Raw genomic sequence first — 21,600 nt, 5'->3', positions numbered from 1 at the left:
TTCAATTACCGTCATACACACAGAGGTCGGAGTGCGGCGGTGACGTCGTCAGCCGGTAGGAGCGCGGCGGTGTGACCAATCATAAATGATGTGTTTGGAAATTTGCGCTGGCTGGACAAAAGGAACCAATCATTAAATTCCTCCTCACCTTCACCCCTGGAGTTCCTTCACCCTCCTTATTGATGTTTGCACACAGCACACTACACCATGACACCCCCCCACCACCACTACCAGATACCCACCACCAGTCCACGGCTCCTCCATCCCTCCCGAGGAGCCTATAGTGGCACAAAGGCAGACATCTGGGACCCATTTCCCCCCTGGAGAAGCCCTTCCTGTGGGGTATCCACTTAGAGGGGTTCTGGGTGGAGCGGGGTGGTGGGCGGGGGGGAGGGGGGCTGAAGGGGTGAAGGTGCATGGTATGTGGGGGATGGTGGTGATAAGGGGAGGGGGGGTGTCTTGCACACTAATAAAGAAAAGAAAAGGTGTGGATGATGAGTAAATTTAGTGCAAACGTGTAAATGTCTAGACTTTTAGGAAAAAGGTTTCACACTAAAGTTTCACCGAACACTTTCTTTGTACGTCTTTTCTGGTTGATGACCAGATCAACCAGAGGAATAGGGAAATGAGCTGTTTCACGTTTTTTTGCTGAGAGTTAGACGAGAAGATTGATACCAATTTTACATATGTCTGTGAAGTATGAAGCTGGAGCAAGAAGCTAGTTAGCTTAGCTTAGCACAAAGACTGAAAACACGGGGAAATAGCTAGCCAGGCTCTGCCAAAAGGTAGAAAATCTGTTCAAGAAAACCTCTAAAGCTCACTGATTTACACTTTTAAACATGTTTTTTTTATCATAGTTGAATAAGTTGTTTCAAAAATCAAAATGTTTAAAGATAAATCCTACAGGACGAGGATATTTAGCTTCTGTTTTTAGCTTCAGATTTACTGCGAAAACATGAAAGTGGCATCAATCTTCTTATCTAAGTTTCAGCAAGGGAGCATATTTCCAGGCGTGTTTAACTGATATATTAAGTCTCAGATTTCAAATGATAAATCCAATTCAGAAAGACATTAAACAGAAAGCTGAGCTTGTAGGATTGAGCAAAAAAAAGAAACACAGAACCACATGTATACCTGTTATAACCTGTAAAATATTCTAACTTACTTTCTATGACTCATGAAGCTACACAGACAATCTTACATGATCTTATGTGAACACATTTTCTGGCAAAGTTGTAACAGGTTTTATTCTTTAAAATTAGTTTTCCTTTTGCCAGATTTTTACCTTTAGCAGCTTTGATTGTTTCTGTTACAGTTCTGTAATGAACACCTATAGTTACAAGGAAATCCTTTCGATTTGAAACCAAGTTTTCAGGGGCTTAAAGCGCTCGAGAAAAATATGAGTATTTGAATATCAACACTTTGGTAAAACTTACTACTGATAAAGATCATGTGATAACGCTAAACCACTTCATCAGCATAGCAGTGAGTGTTTTTAAAGATGTTTGTGGAAACCTTTAACGTACACGTTTTCACATATAAAAGAGCAATGCCACAGTAACAACCCTCCCCTCCCCCGCTGCGTGCAAGCCTGTGTTGTTCTAGTTTAGCTGTGACTTATCTTCTCGTATTAGAGCGTAATTTATCATAATATTTAGTGCTCAAGCTTCCTTCAAATGTCCCTGCTTTCATGTGTAATTTAGCCAATATCCTGCCCTGGCTCTGATTACAGTGTTTAAGCGCTGTTCGTCCATGGCACGTTACAAACAGTCCCAGTGGAGCTCACAGCTGAGCTGGAGATACGGCCTGTTGGGCCGGAGCGTGCTGAGCGGCAGGTTGGGCTGGATGGAGAGTGGATTGTGGGCCGTAAAGGGAAGAAGCAGTGCATGATGGTTCATAGCAGATTTAGGCGTCGTGCATTTTAGACAGATCAACTTCAGTACCACTTCCTAAAAGGTTGAAAAAGCATTATTATTGTATAAAACGCTTCATAATCCACTTACAAGAACAAATTCTGGGTTGCCAGGTTGTGAAAAACACTTCCCATTGGTAATACTGCAGCTGTAGGAGTCAGTGTATGCTCCAATCAGTCACAACCTGGCAACTCAAAAGTTTCTATCTTTAATGGCTTAAAACTTTTATGAAAGGAAATTATTTGTTAATAGTTAATGAAGCCATTAGTCACACATAACGCCTCCTTACAGAGGTTTTATTATAAAGTCTGCCATTGTTTTACATTAAAATACGGAACATAGGAATTTAATAATGTTTGTCTGTGTGTGAGCATGAAAGGTTCATGTCCATATGTGCAAACAGCAGGTCATATGATGTGCATGTGCGTTACCAGGACGACGACGTGTATGGAGATAAAGCAGATCACCTCTTTAGGCCTGTACACTTCAATCAAAAGAGAGGAAACGCAGCTTATTTCATTTAATAATAACGCTGACTTTAATCAGACGAGCAGATAGACACTGACGTGATTGTGCACTATTTATAGCAAATCATCACATGAAAGTCATTTTCACAGCTGAGTCAGATGTTCAGTGTGTGAGGTTCACTTTCTTTGTAAACACTAAAAAGACACCCAGTGAGTCAGTGGATCAGAGCTGGATGTGTGGGTTGAAAAATCATGTTCAACATTAGAAATGAGTTTACTGAGCCTGAAAAGTGCTGCTTAAAGGAGAACTATTAACAAAATGTGCGCACCTGAACGAGGCCGGATAACTTGAATATTAAAACTAAAGCGATAAAAGGCCCTGGATAGATAGAAAATCAGCATCTCTAGCAGGTAAATGTTGATAAGATCCTTCCTGTGTGTTGTCTTGTAAGTATATTGGCTGATCTATATCCAATTATTTTGATTTTATGGGGTAAAGAAACACAGAATACAGCTCAGAACTCAACACCACAAATCAACTTGAACGTAACATCCACAGTAAAGGCGCCTGTTAGGAAGTCACACCCTGCTGTCTCCAACCTTCAAATACTTGTTCCTGGAAGCAGTGTCAACCTAAGATCTCCAGGATTATTCACTATCACGCATCCACTCCTGTCAAAGTCACAGTGAAGCTCTGTCTGCAAGGTAGAGAGGAATGCTGCGCTCCTCCAACTGAGCTATTGCATTAGAAACATCAACAGAGCTTCAAAGCGCTACGCCTTCACATTGAATCAATCCCGTCTTCCATTAGATTAGATGCATTTAGCAAAAGTTACATTGCGCTAACGTTTCTTTATGGTTGCTCAAATCCCTCGCTCTGGTTCTGGTTCCCCCTGTGAAGCCACTTCAAACAGCCTCTGCCATGGCATATCCCTTTGTGCTCTAAAACAGCAAATATGTGTCTCTGTAAGATGTTTCAGATGCGAGCTTGCAGTGGTCCCAGAGGCACAGACGGCATCGCAACACACAAACACAAGAGACAGCGGAGGAACAACAACAATAGCTGAGTGTAAAGGTAGGGCCGGAGGGAGAGTTTGACTGACTGTTGCATGATGGGAGGAGATGATAAAGACAGATAAATGCAGGGGAAGAAAGGAGAGGAAAAAGCAGGGAGTGTGGGAGAAATCCTGCAGCAGTAAATCAGTGCGGTAATAAGGAGAGACGGGAGGGGAGGGGGGCTGCAAACATATGTTTCAGTTTGTAAATAAAACAGTAAATTGCTATGGATATTGCTTAAATATCTGTGGGCTTTGTACCACGCTTTGCGGAAGTTCCTCGGAAATCATTCTGGGACGGCCTTCTTAAAATGCCAAAGCGGCTTCTTAATGTCAAAGAGGCCATCTGGTTCTCGACCAATTCAAGATGTTTGCTTTTCATTTAGCTTTTTCTTCCCTCCTGATGCTTCTTTTTTTAGATCAAATGCTTCACTTTTTGTTTTATTAATGCCATTGTTCATATTTCACAATGGATCTGTTAGTCAGCACGCACACATGCAAGTCCAAGCTGTGAATCACGGTTCTACTTTGAGCGGGGAGAAGTAACTCCGGACTTTTACTCACGTATTAACGTACATGTACTCTTCAGCGTTTCCATTCTTTGCTACTTTCTATCACTAGGTCCGCTGCATGAAATATTACACTTTATACTCCAATAATTTTATAACGGAAATACCAGTTACTGTATACTTTGAGACGGATCATTTTACCTTCAAATACATGTGAATAAGTTATAGAATATGACGCATTACAATGGATTTAGGTACCCAACAGTGTATAATGTTCAACGTAGCCTCCCATTAACCAACGTTAAAGTGCTGTTTATGAATCAGTGGTAATCCTCCATAACAATAATGTAAATGTGACACTGTAGTGCTGAAAAAAGTAATTTTCCTTTGAACACTTTTAATACATTGTGTTGCTAATTGTTCTATTTTCACTTAATTAAAATCCCCAGAGCACAAATACTTCTTCCCCCTTTGTCTTTGATAAACAAAAAAATATTGCAAATACCCAACATAGACCACACTGACAGCAGAGTTAGAGAAGTCATCTGAATCAGTGGTTCCCAACCTGGGGTCCGGGCCCCCCTTAGGGGGGCGCCAAAGATTGCTGGGGGTGTGCGAGGCTTTGTCTGCACTGAGATTGTCAAGATAAGATTTGCACATGTTGTTTAAATCATTAAAAAGCACTTATTTTTTAATCAAAAGTCTGTTCAGCTATTAAAATATATTCATCCATGCATACACACATGTATGCACACAGATATATTTGCCATACATTCATACATGCATGCAGAGATGCCTCCCTCCACATATTTAAATGTAACTAAAAGGGGTGTTTATTATAATAACTAAAGATAACCTTTATAATTTAAAACGACAAAGAGCTACAGGCTGATTGGGGTTAATTTTTGCCAATAAAGATTTGGAATAAATCACTTTATTGTTTTGGTGTACGTGTGTGCGGCCGAGGGGGGGCTCAGCCTCTCTTAGATATAGCAGGGGGGGGCTCCAAGGAAAAAAGGTCAGGAACCACTGATCTAAATTGCTAAGAAGTAGCGATGCTTTTACTCAGGTCAAAATAAAAGTACAAGAACTGCATTCAATATTTCACTATAATTAAGTAGCCTTAGAATTCACTTAAAGTACAGGTATATAAAGTAAAAGTACTCATCCTGCAGAATGGCACCTGCCACTGTTGGAGTGTCACATTATTCGATCATGATTATATATGAATTATGTAAGCTGTACTTTTAAGTTGGAGTTGGTTAACACAGAGTTTTAACTATGTTTTAACCATGCATCATATCTTAAGACCTGATTATGTTTTGTATGTGAAATACGCATGTGAAAATTAAGTAAATATGACGCACGCATGTATAAAGTGGAACACTTCTCTCAGAGATGTAGAGGAGAAGAATAAAGCACCACGTAAAAGAAATACCCAAGTGAAGTAGTAATTCATTCAACTTTTGTTTAACACTCGAGGAATCATTGAGGGCATGCCCTCATTTTCAGTGATGTCGAGAGTACACAACACAATCAATATGCACAAAGAGCATAAATACAGAAAGAACGGCAACAACACAATTAAAAACAATTACACACAAAGGCAGAGTTTGTTATCATTGTTTTTGACCCACATGTACAAATGTGGGAAGTTTGTATTGCAAAGTGGTTTGCATGTGCGACTTTGAGCATCAGCCGGTTACTAGTACGTGTTGAATATGGACTGTGAGACCGGTTTAATAAGGAGGTGAGATATGGTGGCATGTTGCCAATTAAGGCTTTATAAATAAATAAAAACCAAGCCTGTCACGTCTCACTGTTAGAGGTGCCAAAAGGTGCCTAATAAATGTGTAGCTTTGAATCTAATCGCTGAACTATGAGTACATAAACAGGTGTGAGAGTGGACAGGTGGGTGATCATAAAGCATGAGTATGTTTGTGTCTCTTTCAGATACTTCAATTGTGACATCATCTGCAGAAAAGGTGTGCATGCGCGCACATTGCAAACTCAGGAATCATTTCCCCTGTAGGTTGTTTGTTAAGGTTTGCTTCAGCTGCTGCTGCTCTTCAGTTTCTAACTGTACAGGATGTTTAGGATACTTTTGTTATTTGAATGTATAAACTATTGTTTCCAGTCTCACCGCACTCTGCCAGACTGCCAGTCAACACTCGAGACAACTTCCTTCCTTGATTTGGGTAGAAAGGAGTCCTGTAATTGAATAAAACCAGACCCCTCCCTCTCTTTACATACCACACAAACACACACACACACACACACACACACACGTTTTACAGGCTGGTGTATAAACTTAATAGGACGCATTTGGTTCCAAAGCCCCCAGCTTGCTCAGTGGAAAGTGAGCCGGATTGTTTTTCAGTTTCTTAATGTCGAAGTTTATAACGGCCAGATAAAAAATGTTGCCATGGCGATTTAACCACAACATCGCAATTACCTTGATGCAATGAGAGTCTTGGGGCTTACAAACAAACCAGCGTAATGCAATTAACATATAAGTACCACCAAAAATGTCCCTTAAACGCAGAGGAAGGATGCAGAAAGGCAACAAAGAACGTGAAATAATGATAGTGGCTTCTTGAGGATCAAAGTTCCTGATACTTCTAATAAATAACGGAACACTTTCTTCTTATTTTGCAAAAGGGGAGTTTGTCCCGAACAGCTGCAGGATTGATGCAAGAGACACATTTTTTCCATCAGATATCGTCTTGTTAATGAATAACTTAATGAACTGATAGCGCTGTTTTAATTCCGTAACACATTTTTCACATTAACTTCAAAGTCTTCAACAAATTCATACACCCAAAAAAAATCCCCTGCACCCACCCCCCAAATCGCCCCTTTGAGGGACAAAATAAAAATGTGGATGGATGGAATAATTGCCTGACTTCAAAGCGCAGGTTATTGACCTGCATTTACTGTTGCGATTGCAGCACTGGGGGGTGTTTTTGTCTTCGTAAATGTGGCTCAGGGTGGGTGGGAAATGTGGTTTGTTTCTCTTATGGCGCAAATCCCACTTTAATGCCCGACACCGACCCTCCTGACCCGGGTTTGGTTTGAAGAAGAATGCGGAGCAGCTTCTTCTGCTTCTGTGACACTTTCTCATGTTGGATCAAAGTCATGAGGCTTATGAGGAAAATGATCAATTGTTTTGTTTTGTTGTTTTGCTGCTGTAGTTTCTTTGGAAAGTGCAAAGAAAGGAACCGAAACTTTAATAACAAAACTATTTTCCTCTTAAAAAACATATTACCCGCTGACATGTCTTGTTTTTAGATTTCACTGCAAAAAAACATCAATGCACAGGCGAATTCAAAAAAACACATTTATTAATGTGGCAATCAGACGCTCTGATACGAACACACACTCCTACATTCAGTCAAGTGATACATGTGGATACACAAAATGCTTCATTTCTTACATGGTAATGTACAAAGATATGCATTCAAAGAAAAAAATAATCTCATTAAGCAACAACGTTAATGTCATAAATGATTCACATGAGGGTGATACAACTTAAAGCGACATGCATGCACATTAGTGGTATAACTTCTGGTGCCATAAATGAGGCTGAAATTCAAACTTCCTTTTGTGTTTAATGTCACACAGATAAAAATACATTTAAAAATCTTCTATTAAAAAATGCCCGGTCATGGTTCGTGAATGCTCTGAACCAGGACATGTGGTGCTTCTCTGAAAAAGCACAGGATTTTTAGGTAACCTGCCCTTCTGTGAGACCCTGACACATCAACATTAAAGCGCCGCGTTCACAATAGCATTGATGCTTTGTGATTCGCAGATTTCATCACATGACCACATGTGCGAGTGGTGATGAAAACAATTCTTCATCTTCCAGTTATCTGTAGATGTAAGTTGGTATGTCAAACACATACTGTACATTGTGTTAAATTCATGGAACGACGACCCCTTCTAGTGGCTGCAACATGAAACTGCAGCTGATAATTACCACTTAGAAGTGTGTTGTAATGCAGAAGTTCCCTCCGCTGAGTCACGGTTAAATATGATTTAGTTCGTCATGAGGAAATTGTGCAGATGCATGACTAAGCAGGCAGCTAAGGTAGTGAAAATGCTAAATCTATCATATAAAATTGGACTGTCTGTAAAGTGACAACTACAAACCCTGCACACATTATTAAAAAAGAAAGAAAGGAGGTTTAGGATAGACGCTGGCCAAAGAGCAGGGTTCCTTATCCACAACTCAAAGTATTCTAACCTCTCCTCTGATTCCTATTAAAAGGTCCTCCAAAGAGTCTTCTCCAAAGTCTGTGTACTTACAAGATGCAGGATGTTTAAGAACCCTTAAAAGTCACTGAGGATGCTGATATCTGCGAACTCTTTGCGGTAGCGGTGGGCGCTCAGGGCGAGCAGGAAGGACCACTTGAGGCTCATGAAGCTCCACACACAGGACAAGTAGAGGCTGCTGGGGTTCGTCAGGGCTGTGGAAGGGAGACACTCAAGAGATTAGTGTTCAAGCCGAGAGGGATTTATTTTACGTATTAATGCACGCACCGAGCTTAACATACAGTAAATGGCATCACAAAGCTCTTTACAGAAATGGGAAAGCTTTCCATGAGATGTTGGAACCCGGTTGCAGGGATTCAGTGCCATTCAGTCACAAGAGCAGCAGCGGGGTTGGCCACTGACATGGTGTGAAAAGGCCAGGACCCATGTTTTAGGATTACACTGAGAGAAAGCTTTAAAGATCTAATTTAATAGTAACATTTAAAGGTATAATAGGATTTTCCTAGAAAAACAAAATATATACTTTTGCAAATATAATATAAATCATCACTTATGGGCCTCTATACATGTGTGTTGGTGAGTGTGTGTGTGCAGACCCTTGTGAGACCCTTCCCTCTGCATCTTTTCTGTTTTTTTTCTTTGCACGGGCCGTTTTCATGAGGGGCGCTGTTGTGCCAATCACAGCGTATAGGTGAGTGTATGAGTGGTTCAAATTAGCAACTGGGCCCCATTCAGACCTGTTAACACGGTCCCAGGGTAGGACAAGCTAACCGGCTAGCATGTTAGCGCAAAGGTAACCGTGATCTTGTCGGTGTTAGCTCGGCGGGGTGGGCGTGTTCTCGCACGAGAGTGTGAGAGTGAGCTTCTGGTGATGAAGAACCCAGGAAGAGGGTGTGTTGTTGACAAAATGTAAGGAAAAATCCTACTTATTATACCTTTAACAAAAAACTTACTCTTAACTAACTGGCAAATTAAGTAAGCTTAAAGAGTAACTCTGAGGTGTAAACAGATTTGATCAAATGTATGGTCTGGGGAGAATATAAGAACTTATCCAACGTCTGCAATATAACCCATTCTTTAATTATTACAAATGATACTGCACGATATCTGGCAATTACATGCGTGACTTTTGTAAAGTATATATATTTGTACATTTTACAGGGTTTTTCCTTGACAGAAATGAGATGGATAGCCTTTCTTCGTTAGTTTGTAAATAGAAATAAAAGGGTTTTTTTTGTTTTTGTTATAAAAGGTTAGTTTAATTACTTTCACCTTTTGCTTATGTCTAAAAAATGAGAACAAAAAGTACAAAATGATTGGAACAGAAGAGAGGTTTTTTCCATTAAAAGTAGCCTTGAGGAGGAACATGCACTACAATTTGGGTATCTGCTAAACTGGAAAAACCTGCTCTGATGATCCCCCCAGGGTTGGTGAAGGGCATTATGGGAATTTTAGGAAATGTGTTCATGGATTAGACACAAAAACAGTCCAGGTTAGATGTGGGGAGATCTACCTCCAGTATGACTTTTACTTAATATATATTATGACTTGTCCTGTATCTTTTTATTGTAACTATCTGCAGTATTACACGCTTTGCTGGAAAACTGATTTAACTCTGCATGTGATATCTTTAATTTCAATTACATGTTAAGATAACACTTTTATTTTGTATGTATAAACTGTTAGTTATGTGTGTTCAGTGTCATGACAAACAGCAACTGGTCAGAGTTTGCTCGGTGCATAAACACATTCGGTTAAAAATGCCTATAAACCAGGTTAATGTGAAACAGGACACAGCGATGCAGAAGAACTCACACTCCTTGTTGTGGATGGCAACAGACAGGAAAGTGATGAAGGCTACGACTGCCAGCAGAGAGAAGAAAACCCCCATGAAGAGGAAGAACTTGAGGCCCTTCAGCCAGGTCCTCCAGTAGTCCTGCAGGTACATGACGTGAGTGATAAGGGTCCACAGTGCCAGCACACCTGAGAGACAAACACAGACACAGTTAGCTTTCAGAAACTGTTTTCTAGAGAGGCCACTGGTTATGATTTTATGTTTTCACCAATGACTACTTAGATGTTTTAGGTTTCTTACGTCAGACTAACTTTACTTTCAATTTATTTAAATACCATGTGAAAACCAACCAAGTTAAATATACTTGTTTCGTCTTTGTTAAAGCCAAGTTAGTGGGCATTGTATTGTAGTTGCAATAAAGACCCAAACGTTCTGAATACTCAGAAAAACTGCGCTAAAAAGCTACTTTTTTATTTTATAACCTAAAGTTATAAAAAGACAAACAATACGCAGAATTATACTTTACAAAAACCATATGTATATGTTAGTTTCTTAATTTAAAAAGCATGTTTTTTAGCAACTGATGGCCACAGCCATGATGTATTAGTTTTCCAAAATGCATCTACAGGAAAAAGGTTGCTTTCTGCTGATTAATACCTCAAATATTACTCAAATTAATGCAAACCAGTTGCAATTTAAACTCTAATGGTACAGTATGCTTTTCATAAACTGGGTGTCATGTACAGTATAGCCTACATTGGGCTAGAACATGCAAAACCACCTTTAAAGACAACAGACTCGTGTAACTGCCGCTGACCTGAGTGTGGATTGCCATGAGCTTAAGTGGCAGACGCATCATGACACAGCATGTTGCTGATTGCTGAGTCAGCGAGTCACACTTCTTTCTTTCTTGTTCCCCCTTTTTTATATTAACTGCAGAGTTATGATTTTTTGCCACATCTGACAGCAAACCAAACTTTACCAACCAGCCACAACCTTCACTGAGTCTTAAACTGAAACAGTGGTAGCAGCCACAGAAAAGGCGCTTAGCAATTTCTCCAATACCAATAATAAACCACATTGGAGCTTAGTCAGAGAATGAGGTTAACTTCATGTATGCAGGTTACTAATGTCGTTTGAATCTAAGAATGATGACAAGCTACATTTACTCTTTTCACCCCTTGAGGTCAGTTTAATGTTTGGTAACTAAATATTTAACAACCAATAAAATTGATCATGAAGACAAATGAGTGCACAGGTTATAGATATGAACCTGCAAAACTCCACAGAGGCTCAAAGGTCAGTGCTGTGGAAACAACACTCAACAAACTCTTGTCTATTGCATAATTGTGCAAGTCAACCAATCTGCCTTTTTTTGGAAGACAGAACAAGATCTTCAATATTTATTCCCAAAATAAAAAATATATGGCTGAAAGGCAAATTGTTTATATTACTCTGTTTGATCAGGTACACACATGACAAAACTCTAAGGGCTGTATTACTATTGTTTCACTGTAGCATTTACTCTACATAAATACACCCCATTTGCCTTCTGTTGTAAGTGTTTCGATGTGTGCTTTCTGTCAATATGTTTAAAAAAATCTACTTGCAGAGACTTGAAATGATTAACAGCTGACGGAAAGGAAGGAAAAAATGAACAGTATCAGTGAATCATTTATATTTGGGATACCTCTTAAAATAATCTTTCTTTAAATATTTTAAAACAAACACAAACTGCCATAATATCCCATTTTATTAGTAAAGTGTGTCTGTCTTGTCTTAATATTTCTTTAAAATACATTCCAAAGTTATATTTAGCTTCTATAATTATTCATTTAGCGGTCATGTTGGGTCAAAGATGGACCTTTGTACACAGGCTGACACCTGTAAATTCTGCAGAATATATTGACCTTCAAAACAAGTTTAAACTGTGTTCTGCACCCTCAGCCTGAGGACAGGTCACTGGTGTTCAGCTGAAGACTGGAACAACAATATAACAGGATACATATGGTTTATTATAACACACTACAACGCTTTAGTTGTTTGTTCAACCATATTGTTTACTTTACCTGACAGTCCTCCCATGGCTGCCGTCCACGGCTGCTTGAACACGATGTTCCACATCAGAAAAGCAGAAAAGCCCACGAGCATCCCAAACGTGGCATAGCCGATACTAATGTACGTTTTATTAACGGCCATTGTCACAAAAAATAAAGGTGGTAGGAAAGCGAGGACAAGACGAGAGAGAGAGAAGAGCGCGCGCGTGTGTGTGTTTGTGTGAACGAGAGCGAGAAAGAAGCGAGCTGGTAATTTCAAAACAACAGCATCCGGTTACTCTTCAAACATGCGCGAGGGGACAAAATGTGACCGTTTGTCCCGCTGACTAATGATTGTTGTCACACACACACGAGCTAAGTGTGAAACATGACAAAGCGTTTCTAATCTCAAGTGTTTTCTTTTTTACCTCCAGCAGCAGAAAAACACATCGCTCCACTCAACGTCATCTGATATCAACCAACGAGACCCCGCTCAGTCCTGCCACTCATTCCACACAGCGCCCTCTACATGAGGACAAGGAAAACACAGACCCCAGTGCTGTATTTTATAATATTCTTTATTAAAAATACATCAACCGACCTTCACGTATTTTTTTCTAACTCTGAAAATGAAGAAATGGCCATCAAATACTTTGACCAAAAAAAATTAACAGAACATCAACTTAATTGATAGCCGATAATTCAATCAAAATGGCAAACAAGTTCTTTCTAGCTTGAATGTAGAAAACATTAATGATGAGATTCTGGTAATTATAGTAGGCTATTAGTCAAAAAATATGGGGTCCACTCTTGTATTTTAGCTGATAATTGTGTGAACACTTCTGTGGTTTGGTGAAGCAGGTGTGGTGCTGCATAGAAGGCACTGTGAGCACTAATTCCTAATATGGAGATATTAAAAAAAACCACTTCAAAATCATGTTGTTACATGTATTTAAGTCACAAACAAATCATGTCAAACATTGTTAATATTGTTTTCTAGGGTGTTAAAGTGTTCCGGGGTCTACAGGACCCAAAGCATAACATTAGGATGAAGACTACGGACTACTTATTTAAGACTATTGGCACCAATGTAATGTAATCAGAGATAATTTTGAGCTGAATTTTTTTTTGTTAAAGTTCAAAGGTCAGGACCAGAGACCTGAAGGGTTCAAAGTGTCGGAGTGTAACCATTAAAGTGAACAGTGAAGAGTTAAGAGATGAAAGCAAATGACACAAAATAGGTGAAAACAATAAAACTAACTAAAAAATTGCCAGTTTTTTTAATTTTTAAAACGTATTTCTGCTTTAAGTCATGCTCAGTTTAAGCTGTGCAGTAACAGCTATCTCTTATTGGTCTCTACTTTGGTAGTCTCTTAAAATTTCCTATTTCCTATACCACCATTTGAACCTGTCATGCTTCTTATGAGCTTCTCTCATGCACACAAACTTGTTGGTGCCAACAAAGCAACTAAAAAGTTTGTTGATAAAAGGATATGCAGAAAATAAATCAGCAACAGTTTTAGAAATCCAACATTAAATTTAGTCATTTCTTCAAGCAAAAACACCAAATGTTCCCTTTTTCCAACTAGTCAAATGTGTTTAATCGATATTTCTTTTGACTTGTATGGGTCTAAACTGAATATCGTCTGACATAATAAATGTGAGCTTGGACAAAAATTGAGGTAGACATGTTTAATTTCCGGACATTACGCTGACTAAAAGATTAATCAAATGAAAGCAAAAGTAATCAAAAATCATTAAAAAAAACTTTACATCAGTAGCAGCCCCAGAACAGGTTCTCTTTGGAGAGGATATATTAACATGACCAATAGTTCGGTCATTGCAAAGTAAAAGGAAATTCAACATGTTTTCATGGCTGCAAGGAAAAACAAACAAACAAACAGATGATTAAAAAAAACAAGAAAAAAAACCGCACAACCTTCCTCTTTACTAGACTAAATGAAAACAAAAAGCATATCACATATTTATTATTGCCAAGAGAGGAGTGGTCTCTGAAAGCTTCACATTCAAGTAACTTGCAATCTGTAAAAACTCAAAACCATCCCCTGTGGGGAACAGCATGTAGTGTAAGACAGCAGTGTGACATCAGTTTATAACAGACTCGGCAGGTAGTAATGGAAGAAGAAGTTATCCAACTTCTCTTTCAAGGTGCCTAAGACAACGTCGTCTCTGTAGATGCGTTGAACCAGTAGGTCTTCACTGGAGAACACCAGCAGATCACACCATGACATGCCTGTTACCATCATCTCTCCTTGGATGTGCCAATACAGAGAGTGCCCCTTCTTCAGTTGCAACACTTTGTCATTCCAGACCAGGAACTCGCAGTCGTTGAACTTCTGTAACCTGATGCATTTGATGTGCACCAGCCCAAAAATGGGCGTCTCCTTTGGGTCGTACACCAACCCATCAGGCAGCGCCCCCAGCCAAGGGGCATACGGGTGGACAACCAGGCCACAGGGGGAGCAGTTGACACCTACATGGTGACAGTATTCCTGCAGTGCTTCAGTATTCTTCTCCTTTTCCATCTGTGGAGTCTCATGCCTGCGGAGTCCCTTCCGAATCTTGACTATCAGTTTCTCTGCATAACTCTGTCCTGGTTTCAGATTGCGGATTTCCCTGAAGAGGCTGATCATACGCAGCTTCCGCAGCTCCTCTGCTAACTCCATGTGTCCATGTGGAGGACGTGTGGAGCTCTCCAAACTTTGTGCTGCCTCCCAGGTGATCTGCATAAGGTTTAGATGTTCCAGCTCTTTGGCACTGAGAGAAGTAAAATCTGTCAGTGGCTCCAGCATGTGAAGAGATAAAGGAAGCAGCGGTCGAGGGGGAGCGTCTTCATGAGCCTGATAAGGCCTACTTAATGGAACAGTAGCACAGTCTGGAAACTCTACATTCTTGGTGAGGCCCATTTTGGTTATCAGAGGCTTTTTTTCATCGGGAAAGTCCTTGAAGGCTTCGGTGAGCCTCACCAAAAGGGACTGGCCATCGGCTGGTGGAGGTATGAAAGTTCCGTAGGGCATCTTCCTGTATAAATCAGGTTTGTATATTAGCTTTACAAGGAAGCAGGAGGATATGGTGCAAAATTGTAGTCATTCAGAGTCTTCTTACCTTGGTAATCTGAGCACGGTTTTCTGCAGGGTCCGTTTCTTCTATTTTGTAGCAAAAAGAAAAACTCATTATTTCATGCTTCAACTTTGAAAGATAATCAGACAAAATGAACAAAACAGTGAGCACCAGTTGTTTAGGGCATCAACATACAGCTTCTTGTAAAAATCATTTTTCAGGACTATTTTTAACTTTAGAGCTTAAAGATATAATCTCGAAGATTTTCTTGTGAATAAATGTCTGTTAAGTCACCATCGCCGAATGAGGTAACACAATGTTGATTGAGCCTATGATCCACTGATGAAAGCCTTTGCATTTGCTGTACATAGTATTATTATGGACTGGGTGTCTGTGGTGACATTGGCGAAACAAAACAAAAAAAGAAACAAGCGGCACGTTTTCCATCACCCAGCAGAGGTTGGACTGCCATAGAGGGTAGGTGCAGCTACGCAGCTAAATTTCCAACTTCGCCGCTCAGATGAAGGCAAACAGTCTATAAAGGAAAGCAACCGTCAGGGAGGAAAATAAAGAGTTACAACTGTAACAAAGGGAGCCAACTATAGATGTCTGGTTATATTGTAAACCCACAAATACTGTTTGTGGGCCAAAGGTGCTGCCAGAGAGAATGAAACTGAGACCTTCGAGATTAGATCTTTAAACCTGGATACATCTTTCTGTGACCATTTCATTTGATCAAACAAGAGTTTAGTTGGTTACAGCTGACAATGAGCCCAGAGAAGAGTTCAAATAACAAAACAAAAAAAACCTCAAGTTATAGTGAATTAAAAGTCAGGCTTTTGTGAGCCCTTGATGTTGATTTAGCAAAGAGTGATCTTTGGAAGCGATTATCAAATCAATCACTACAAAAGATCCTATATGATAAACTCTTTATTGTTAACTATGATTTCAACAGACAGCTGGTCTAAGCACACAGGGGGAAAAATCATGTAGGTGCGCCTACAACACCTAAGATTAAGTAACATCAGGGACAGCTTAGTTTTCTTAACAAATGTTCTCTATCATGAGTGTTCAGGACTTCGCCATGGCTGGAAAGCTGCATCAAAATTGTTCAAGTTTTTCCAGACAAAATGGGCCGTATGCACACAGTGGTGCTGACGTGGTTCTAGTAAGATTTAGTCAGCTAAATCACTTCAATCCGCTGCTGCTCCGCTCTAGTGCCTGCGTATTCCTTGCACTCTGCTGGCAAATGTTCTCCTATTTTCTTCTCTAATATACAGTTCCTCAATGACTGAGCACAGGTGAGGCCAGGAAGACCCAGGCCATTGCATGCCTAAGGGTACATGACGAGCGCCTCACATGCCGAGTGAAGGAACACAAGTTCTTTGACACAGAGACTCCACTCTTTTTTTGGCAACATTAATCAGCTGTTTCCTGACAACCCATGCAAACAGGCCTCTTCTAAAGGCTTGGTCAAAGAAGCCAGAGCATTTTTTAGAGATTTATCATAATCGTTTGGTCTTTAAAATGTCGGAGTAGTGAAAAATATCCTATTTCAACTTCCAAGATGATGCCTTTAAATGTCTTGTTTGTCAGTCGAAAACATAAGATATTCAGTTTAATAAGAATAAGAAGCTAATCTCCAAATTTAAAGGTTTTGAAAACAGCATTTTCTACCATTTTTGGATGAAAAATTACTTTAAAAATCATCTGATTATCAATAATAGCTCTAATCAGAATCAGTTTTATTGGCAAAGTATGTGTATGCATACATGGAATTTGACTCCAGATTAGATTTGCTTTTAAAGCTGATTATAGTTGTGTATCTAAATAGTGTTGTTTTGTATGATTGTTTTAACTTGTGTTAAGTGTCTTTCAGTCACCTGGGAAATGCTTTTACTCAAAAGCAATGTCCTCTGCCTGGCTTTTTTTGAGGATAGAAGAGGTGTTGGTCTTCCACCGCCTCTTTCATCTTCAAAAAACCAAACAGAGCATTTATATTGTTTTGAGGAGTAAATCTTCCAAATAGCAATTATGTGTATATACTTAACATGAAATCTGTTTTATATTGTTGAAGTCATTGAATATTGGTTTATTGAAATACATTCACTTTGATCACTTTAACTAGTACTCAGGTTTCTTTTGCTTACCTACCCGTCTATAACAATGACAGTACTTTACACAAGACACCGAAACACTTCAATGCTAATCATTTGTCTTTATTACACTGTTATTTATTTATGATATACAATTGTTATATTGGCATGGCCCCATGTGGTGCAGTGACATTCCTTTCAAATCTTTATGGTGGTTCGGTAAGTGATAAGGAGATTTTCAAGCGATCTGGAACAGCTGAAAAGTTGACTGAAAACTGGATAAATTGGATACTGGTGTGCTACGTCAGTTTACACACAAAGCCAACTGACATTAATAACAAGATGCACAAACAAAAGGACAAGAATGCAAAGAAATTGACATAAATAAAACATTTGAATCATTTTTGTTGTTTTAAATCGAAGAGTCTGGATTTTGCTCATATTTTCATAGTTACTTTTTCAAAGACAGATATTTTGGCACGTATGTGTAGAAATGGTCAGCTTTTTCTCTGATTGCTTTTTGCACTTCGGGATCCACGTATATTCTTTGCACGAGGCGGTCCTCCTGCGCCAACACAACAAAGTCACACCACTGCATCCCGGTGACAAGCAGTTGTCCTTGCACTTGCCAGTAATATGCATGGCTCTTCTTTAGTCTAGGGGAACCACGTTCTGTTTGCACATATTTGCAGTCAATAAAACTTCGCACATTGGGGCATTTGAATTCAACAAGGCCAAATTGGGAGATTTCAATGGGGTCAAAAACTATTCCGTTGGGGGAGGCACATAGCCAGGGGGTAGAGGGATGAATGACAAGACCACAGGGTGAGTAGTTAACCTCTACTAGCCGACTGTACTCGTCTGCTACTGCAGGCTCCATCTCAGCACCTCTCCTCATGTCTGCTGTCTGGCGTGTACCCTTAATAATGCGGTCTGCAAGTGACTCTGCAGAGCTCTCGCCTCTGACATGACACACCTCTCAAAACCTAGAGGCAGTCACCTTGGGTCTGCGGAGCAGATGCCACTGAGAGCTAGAGCTTCGCTCATGAGAAGCCTCCTCAATTTTGTGAGCCATTTCCATAGATAGACAAGCTGTTGAGATGTAGTAACTCTTCTTCTTAGCACACAAACGCGCAGAAGGCAACATGACATACCCCTACAGAGGCAAGTGTGGTGTTGGTTGTGTGTCATGATGTAGCATGATGTACCGGGATGTCAAGCAGGCTTCTGATACGATAGAACACTGCCCTCCTCCTCCGAAGGCACTGTCCACAAGGGGCTTGTCAGGTCCCATGTTCATCGTGGTAACAAGTGGCCTGTCCTCAGTACTGCATTTTGTGTATGCCTCCGTTATTCTGAACATGCAGGGATCTGATAATGGACCCACCATGCCTCTGTGGAATCTACTCCTACAAAGAACTGTTAAGGAAATACAAACAAACAAAATTATGAGGAGATGATAAAAAAGGAATACAGAAAAAAAATGGCAGCATGCCTTTGCAACACAGGAAACAAATATCTGCAATTCAAATTGCGTAACGTTACCTTACTCCAGTCTGGACCATTCTATTTGGTACTGGCTTGGTTAAGACCATAGAGTCGATGGGTCCTGGCTTCACACCCTAATAGAGAACATGTTTACTGTGGATGGAGTCACTTTTAATCAAAACATAGAAACAATAACTAAAACGTATTAATTCTAACTTAATCACATTTTCTGACCAATCAATTTAGGTGTGATAAAGCAAGGAGACACAGAAAACATTCAAGTTTGTGGGCCTTTAGGAGCAAACTTAGCTAATGCTTGAGAGAAGTGAACCCCACTGAACAGGGGGCGAACAACAAAACTCGGCAAAGATAATGTTAACTAGGCTGATGTAAAACACTGGTGAGGAAAACAAGTTGAAGTGCTTGCAACCCTGTCAGGAGATAACCCTGGGTTATGGTATGGTTGGTGGTATAGGACAACCCGACTCACAGGCACTGGGTGCTGGTAGGAGATAGGACTTCCTTCCTGAACTTTCCCAAGCGCTGATTCAACCAGTGGGACATCAGCACTGATTGCCATGGTGGTGATGAGAGGTGCAGTGTCCGCTGAAAAGTCCTTATAAACCTCAGCCACTTTAAGGACATTTGGATCAGGCAATTCCCCCTGCACTGCTTTGTGAAGTGTGCTCCTGTGTGGATATGAATTTCAGAAAGATTTAGAAATAATAATTGAAGGCTAAAAGATACAGTTTTGTATAACAGGTATAACAAAGACACAATTACCTTACACCATCAGCAACAGTCCTCTGCTTTGGCTTGGTAGACATCACATCTGTGTCACCGACCTGGCCTGAAAATTAATTGCAGTTGTCTTTTATTGGGTACACACCAATTTAATTCTGTGTGAGAAGTGTATTCTACTGAAAATAATCTGATCAGCCTTCTCATTTCTCTCTCATTTTTTCAATCATTGTAGTAGGCTTAACCACAGCAATTTATCAATGGCATCACAAAAAAAGAACAAAAATAGTCTATTTCTGTTCCGTTCTGGATGATTGCAATGTAGGGGAACTGAAATAGATTCGTCCAAGTAGGTCATAACGTTAGCAAGTTAATTTACTCAAACCTACATACAAAAATGTATAACAGTGAACAGCATGCAGATAAAAAAAATAAACAGCCAAGAACACAACCAGCCTGGGGATTTCATGAACACTAGATATGTTTCTTTTACCTACAAGGCAGGTAACGTTTATGTTCCCTTCTTCGGACGTCAATGTTGTAAAGCTACTAATCATATACTAGCCTCATCAAATCCCCCATGATTGGAACAGAACTGGCTTGGAACTAAGGAACAACTGAACTATCTTCCATCCTACTCTGAGGTTTGTGAGGTTTCTCGTTTTTCCTCACTGACCTACGGGAGGTAACTCAGGCGTTCACCCTCCCTATGCGCTGATCTTTATTTGATACTGGGGACAATATCACGTTATCAGCAACACACATATAAAAGGCTATGAAATTGCTGTCAAACCATCAATCGTAAGATTGCAGAGTGAGCTGGTTAGCAAGAAAGCTAATCATCTGTGGCTGTTTATGCTAGGTAGCTATTAAGCTAGCTTGCAAATTAACTTACCTTTGTAATTATTGAGGTAACTAGAGACTTCCATTTGAAATCCTTTCTCTTAATCCTTGGTGCCGATGTGGTGGTTGTTGTAGTTGTATGATGCGGCTTAAAGCCCTCGGCGGATCTTGGAGACACTGTCTATAGAATGTCATTTAAAGTTGACACTGACCGGCGTCGGTGAATCGAAAATGCTTATGCCCGCCATCCTTAAACTGGAAGCAGTACATCAACTAGCCAATTAAAACCGGTATACTGCACACCCTTATGTAAAACTATTAAAAATAATAAATTAGTGAACTTTTGTGATAAAGAAAACATGTGTAAGGTGAGACATAGACCAAATAACTACACTGCATTTAATGTTTAAAAGCTAAAACTGTAGCCAAATCTTTATTAATCTGACTTGACACAGAACATGTGTAAAAGATGTGATAGAAATCAGAACTCCTTATCTAGTTTCTGTGATGAAAATGTAATGAGACTGAAAATGACTTAAAGAAAAGTGTGACAGTGATTGAAAAACACATAATGTTAGCATTGCTACACTAGCATCAGCTAGTACGCAACTTACCTTTGTAATTGTGGAACCGGAAGCGACCAGGTGAAAAATACCATAGCTAGTTCTTCGTGTTAAATTAACCGGAAGTGGTAGAGCTGGTTGACTCGGAATGCGGAAGTGCGTGTGCATATAGCCTATACCCTGCAAAACACTATACGCATACTCTTGACCTGAAAAGCACTATTTGAAAGCTTTACAACTTCACATCTTGTTTTTCAACAAGAAAATATCTTTTTATTTTTCTGTGGTCAATGTTTTGCTAAATTAAAGCCATCACAAAGATTCTCCAGAGCATTACAGTCTGAATCATTCATCAAATGATTTTACCTATTGGATTTTCTGGTATCAAAACAAGCTTACCTTTTTTGCTGACTTTCTATCATGGTTTCGAGATACCAGACTGTCACTTGTGCTTTCTTCGCTTCCGGATAGCGGTGGATAATCTGCGAGTGCATCTGAGTCCACGGAAGAAAGGTTCCCACCTTCATCAATCACTTCATCAGCTGAGATGGTATCTGAAGTGTCGATGTTGTCGCCTACCACTTGAATGTTGTATAGCTCAGTGAGGCAGGACATGCTCGACTCTTCTGCATCTGGGTCATTCTTCACATGATCTGGTGTAAAAAAGTTAGGAGCTCCCCCAAGCCCTTGTTGTTGAGCCAGTCCCAAACTTATGTCATATTCCATTTGCTCTTC

The 21,600-nt window shown here is 39.9% G+C and overlaps 1 protein-coding gene and 1 long non-coding RNA gene across 2 annotated transcripts; both read right to left on the bottom strand.

The window, feature by feature from the left end:
• Positions 1–7,270: 7,270 nt before the first annotated feature.
• Positions 7,271–12,479, bottom strand: LOC138606206 (heme transporter hrg1-A-like). Its single transcript, XM_069678671.1, has 3 exons — positions 12,087–12,479; positions 10,038–10,205; positions 7,271–8,416 (listed from the first exon to the last, which is right to left on the bottom strand). Exons 1-3 carry the CDS (start codon positions 12,214–12,216, stop codon positions 8,280–8,282), a joined length of 435 nt encoding a protein of 144 aa, XP_069534772.1. The 5' UTR covers positions 12,217–12,479; the 3' UTR covers positions 7,271–8,279.
• Positions 12,480–14,895: 2,416 nt separating this feature from the next.
• Positions 14,896–21,413, bottom strand: LOC138605263 (uncharacterized). The gene is made up of 3 exons (XR_011309314.1): positions 21,265–21,413; positions 15,180–15,220; positions 14,896–15,095 (listed from the first exon to the last, which is right to left on the bottom strand). It is a non-coding gene; the product is annotated as an uncharacterized lncRNA (long non-coding RNA).
• Positions 21,414–21,600: the final 187 nt, after the last annotated feature.

This window comes from Semicossyphus pulcher, unplaced genomic scaffold (genome assembly GCF_022749685.1).
Source record: "Semicossyphus pulcher isolate SPU_LCO1_2020_fin unplaced genomic scaffold, fSemPul1.0.p SCAF_3, whole genome shotgun sequence".
Classification (NCBI taxonomy): domain Eukaryota; kingdom Metazoa; phylum Chordata; class Actinopteri; order Labriformes; family Labridae; genus Semicossyphus; species Semicossyphus pulcher.
Note: the sequence above shows the minus strand (reverse complement) of the source record. Positions and strands in the feature narration are given on the sequence as shown.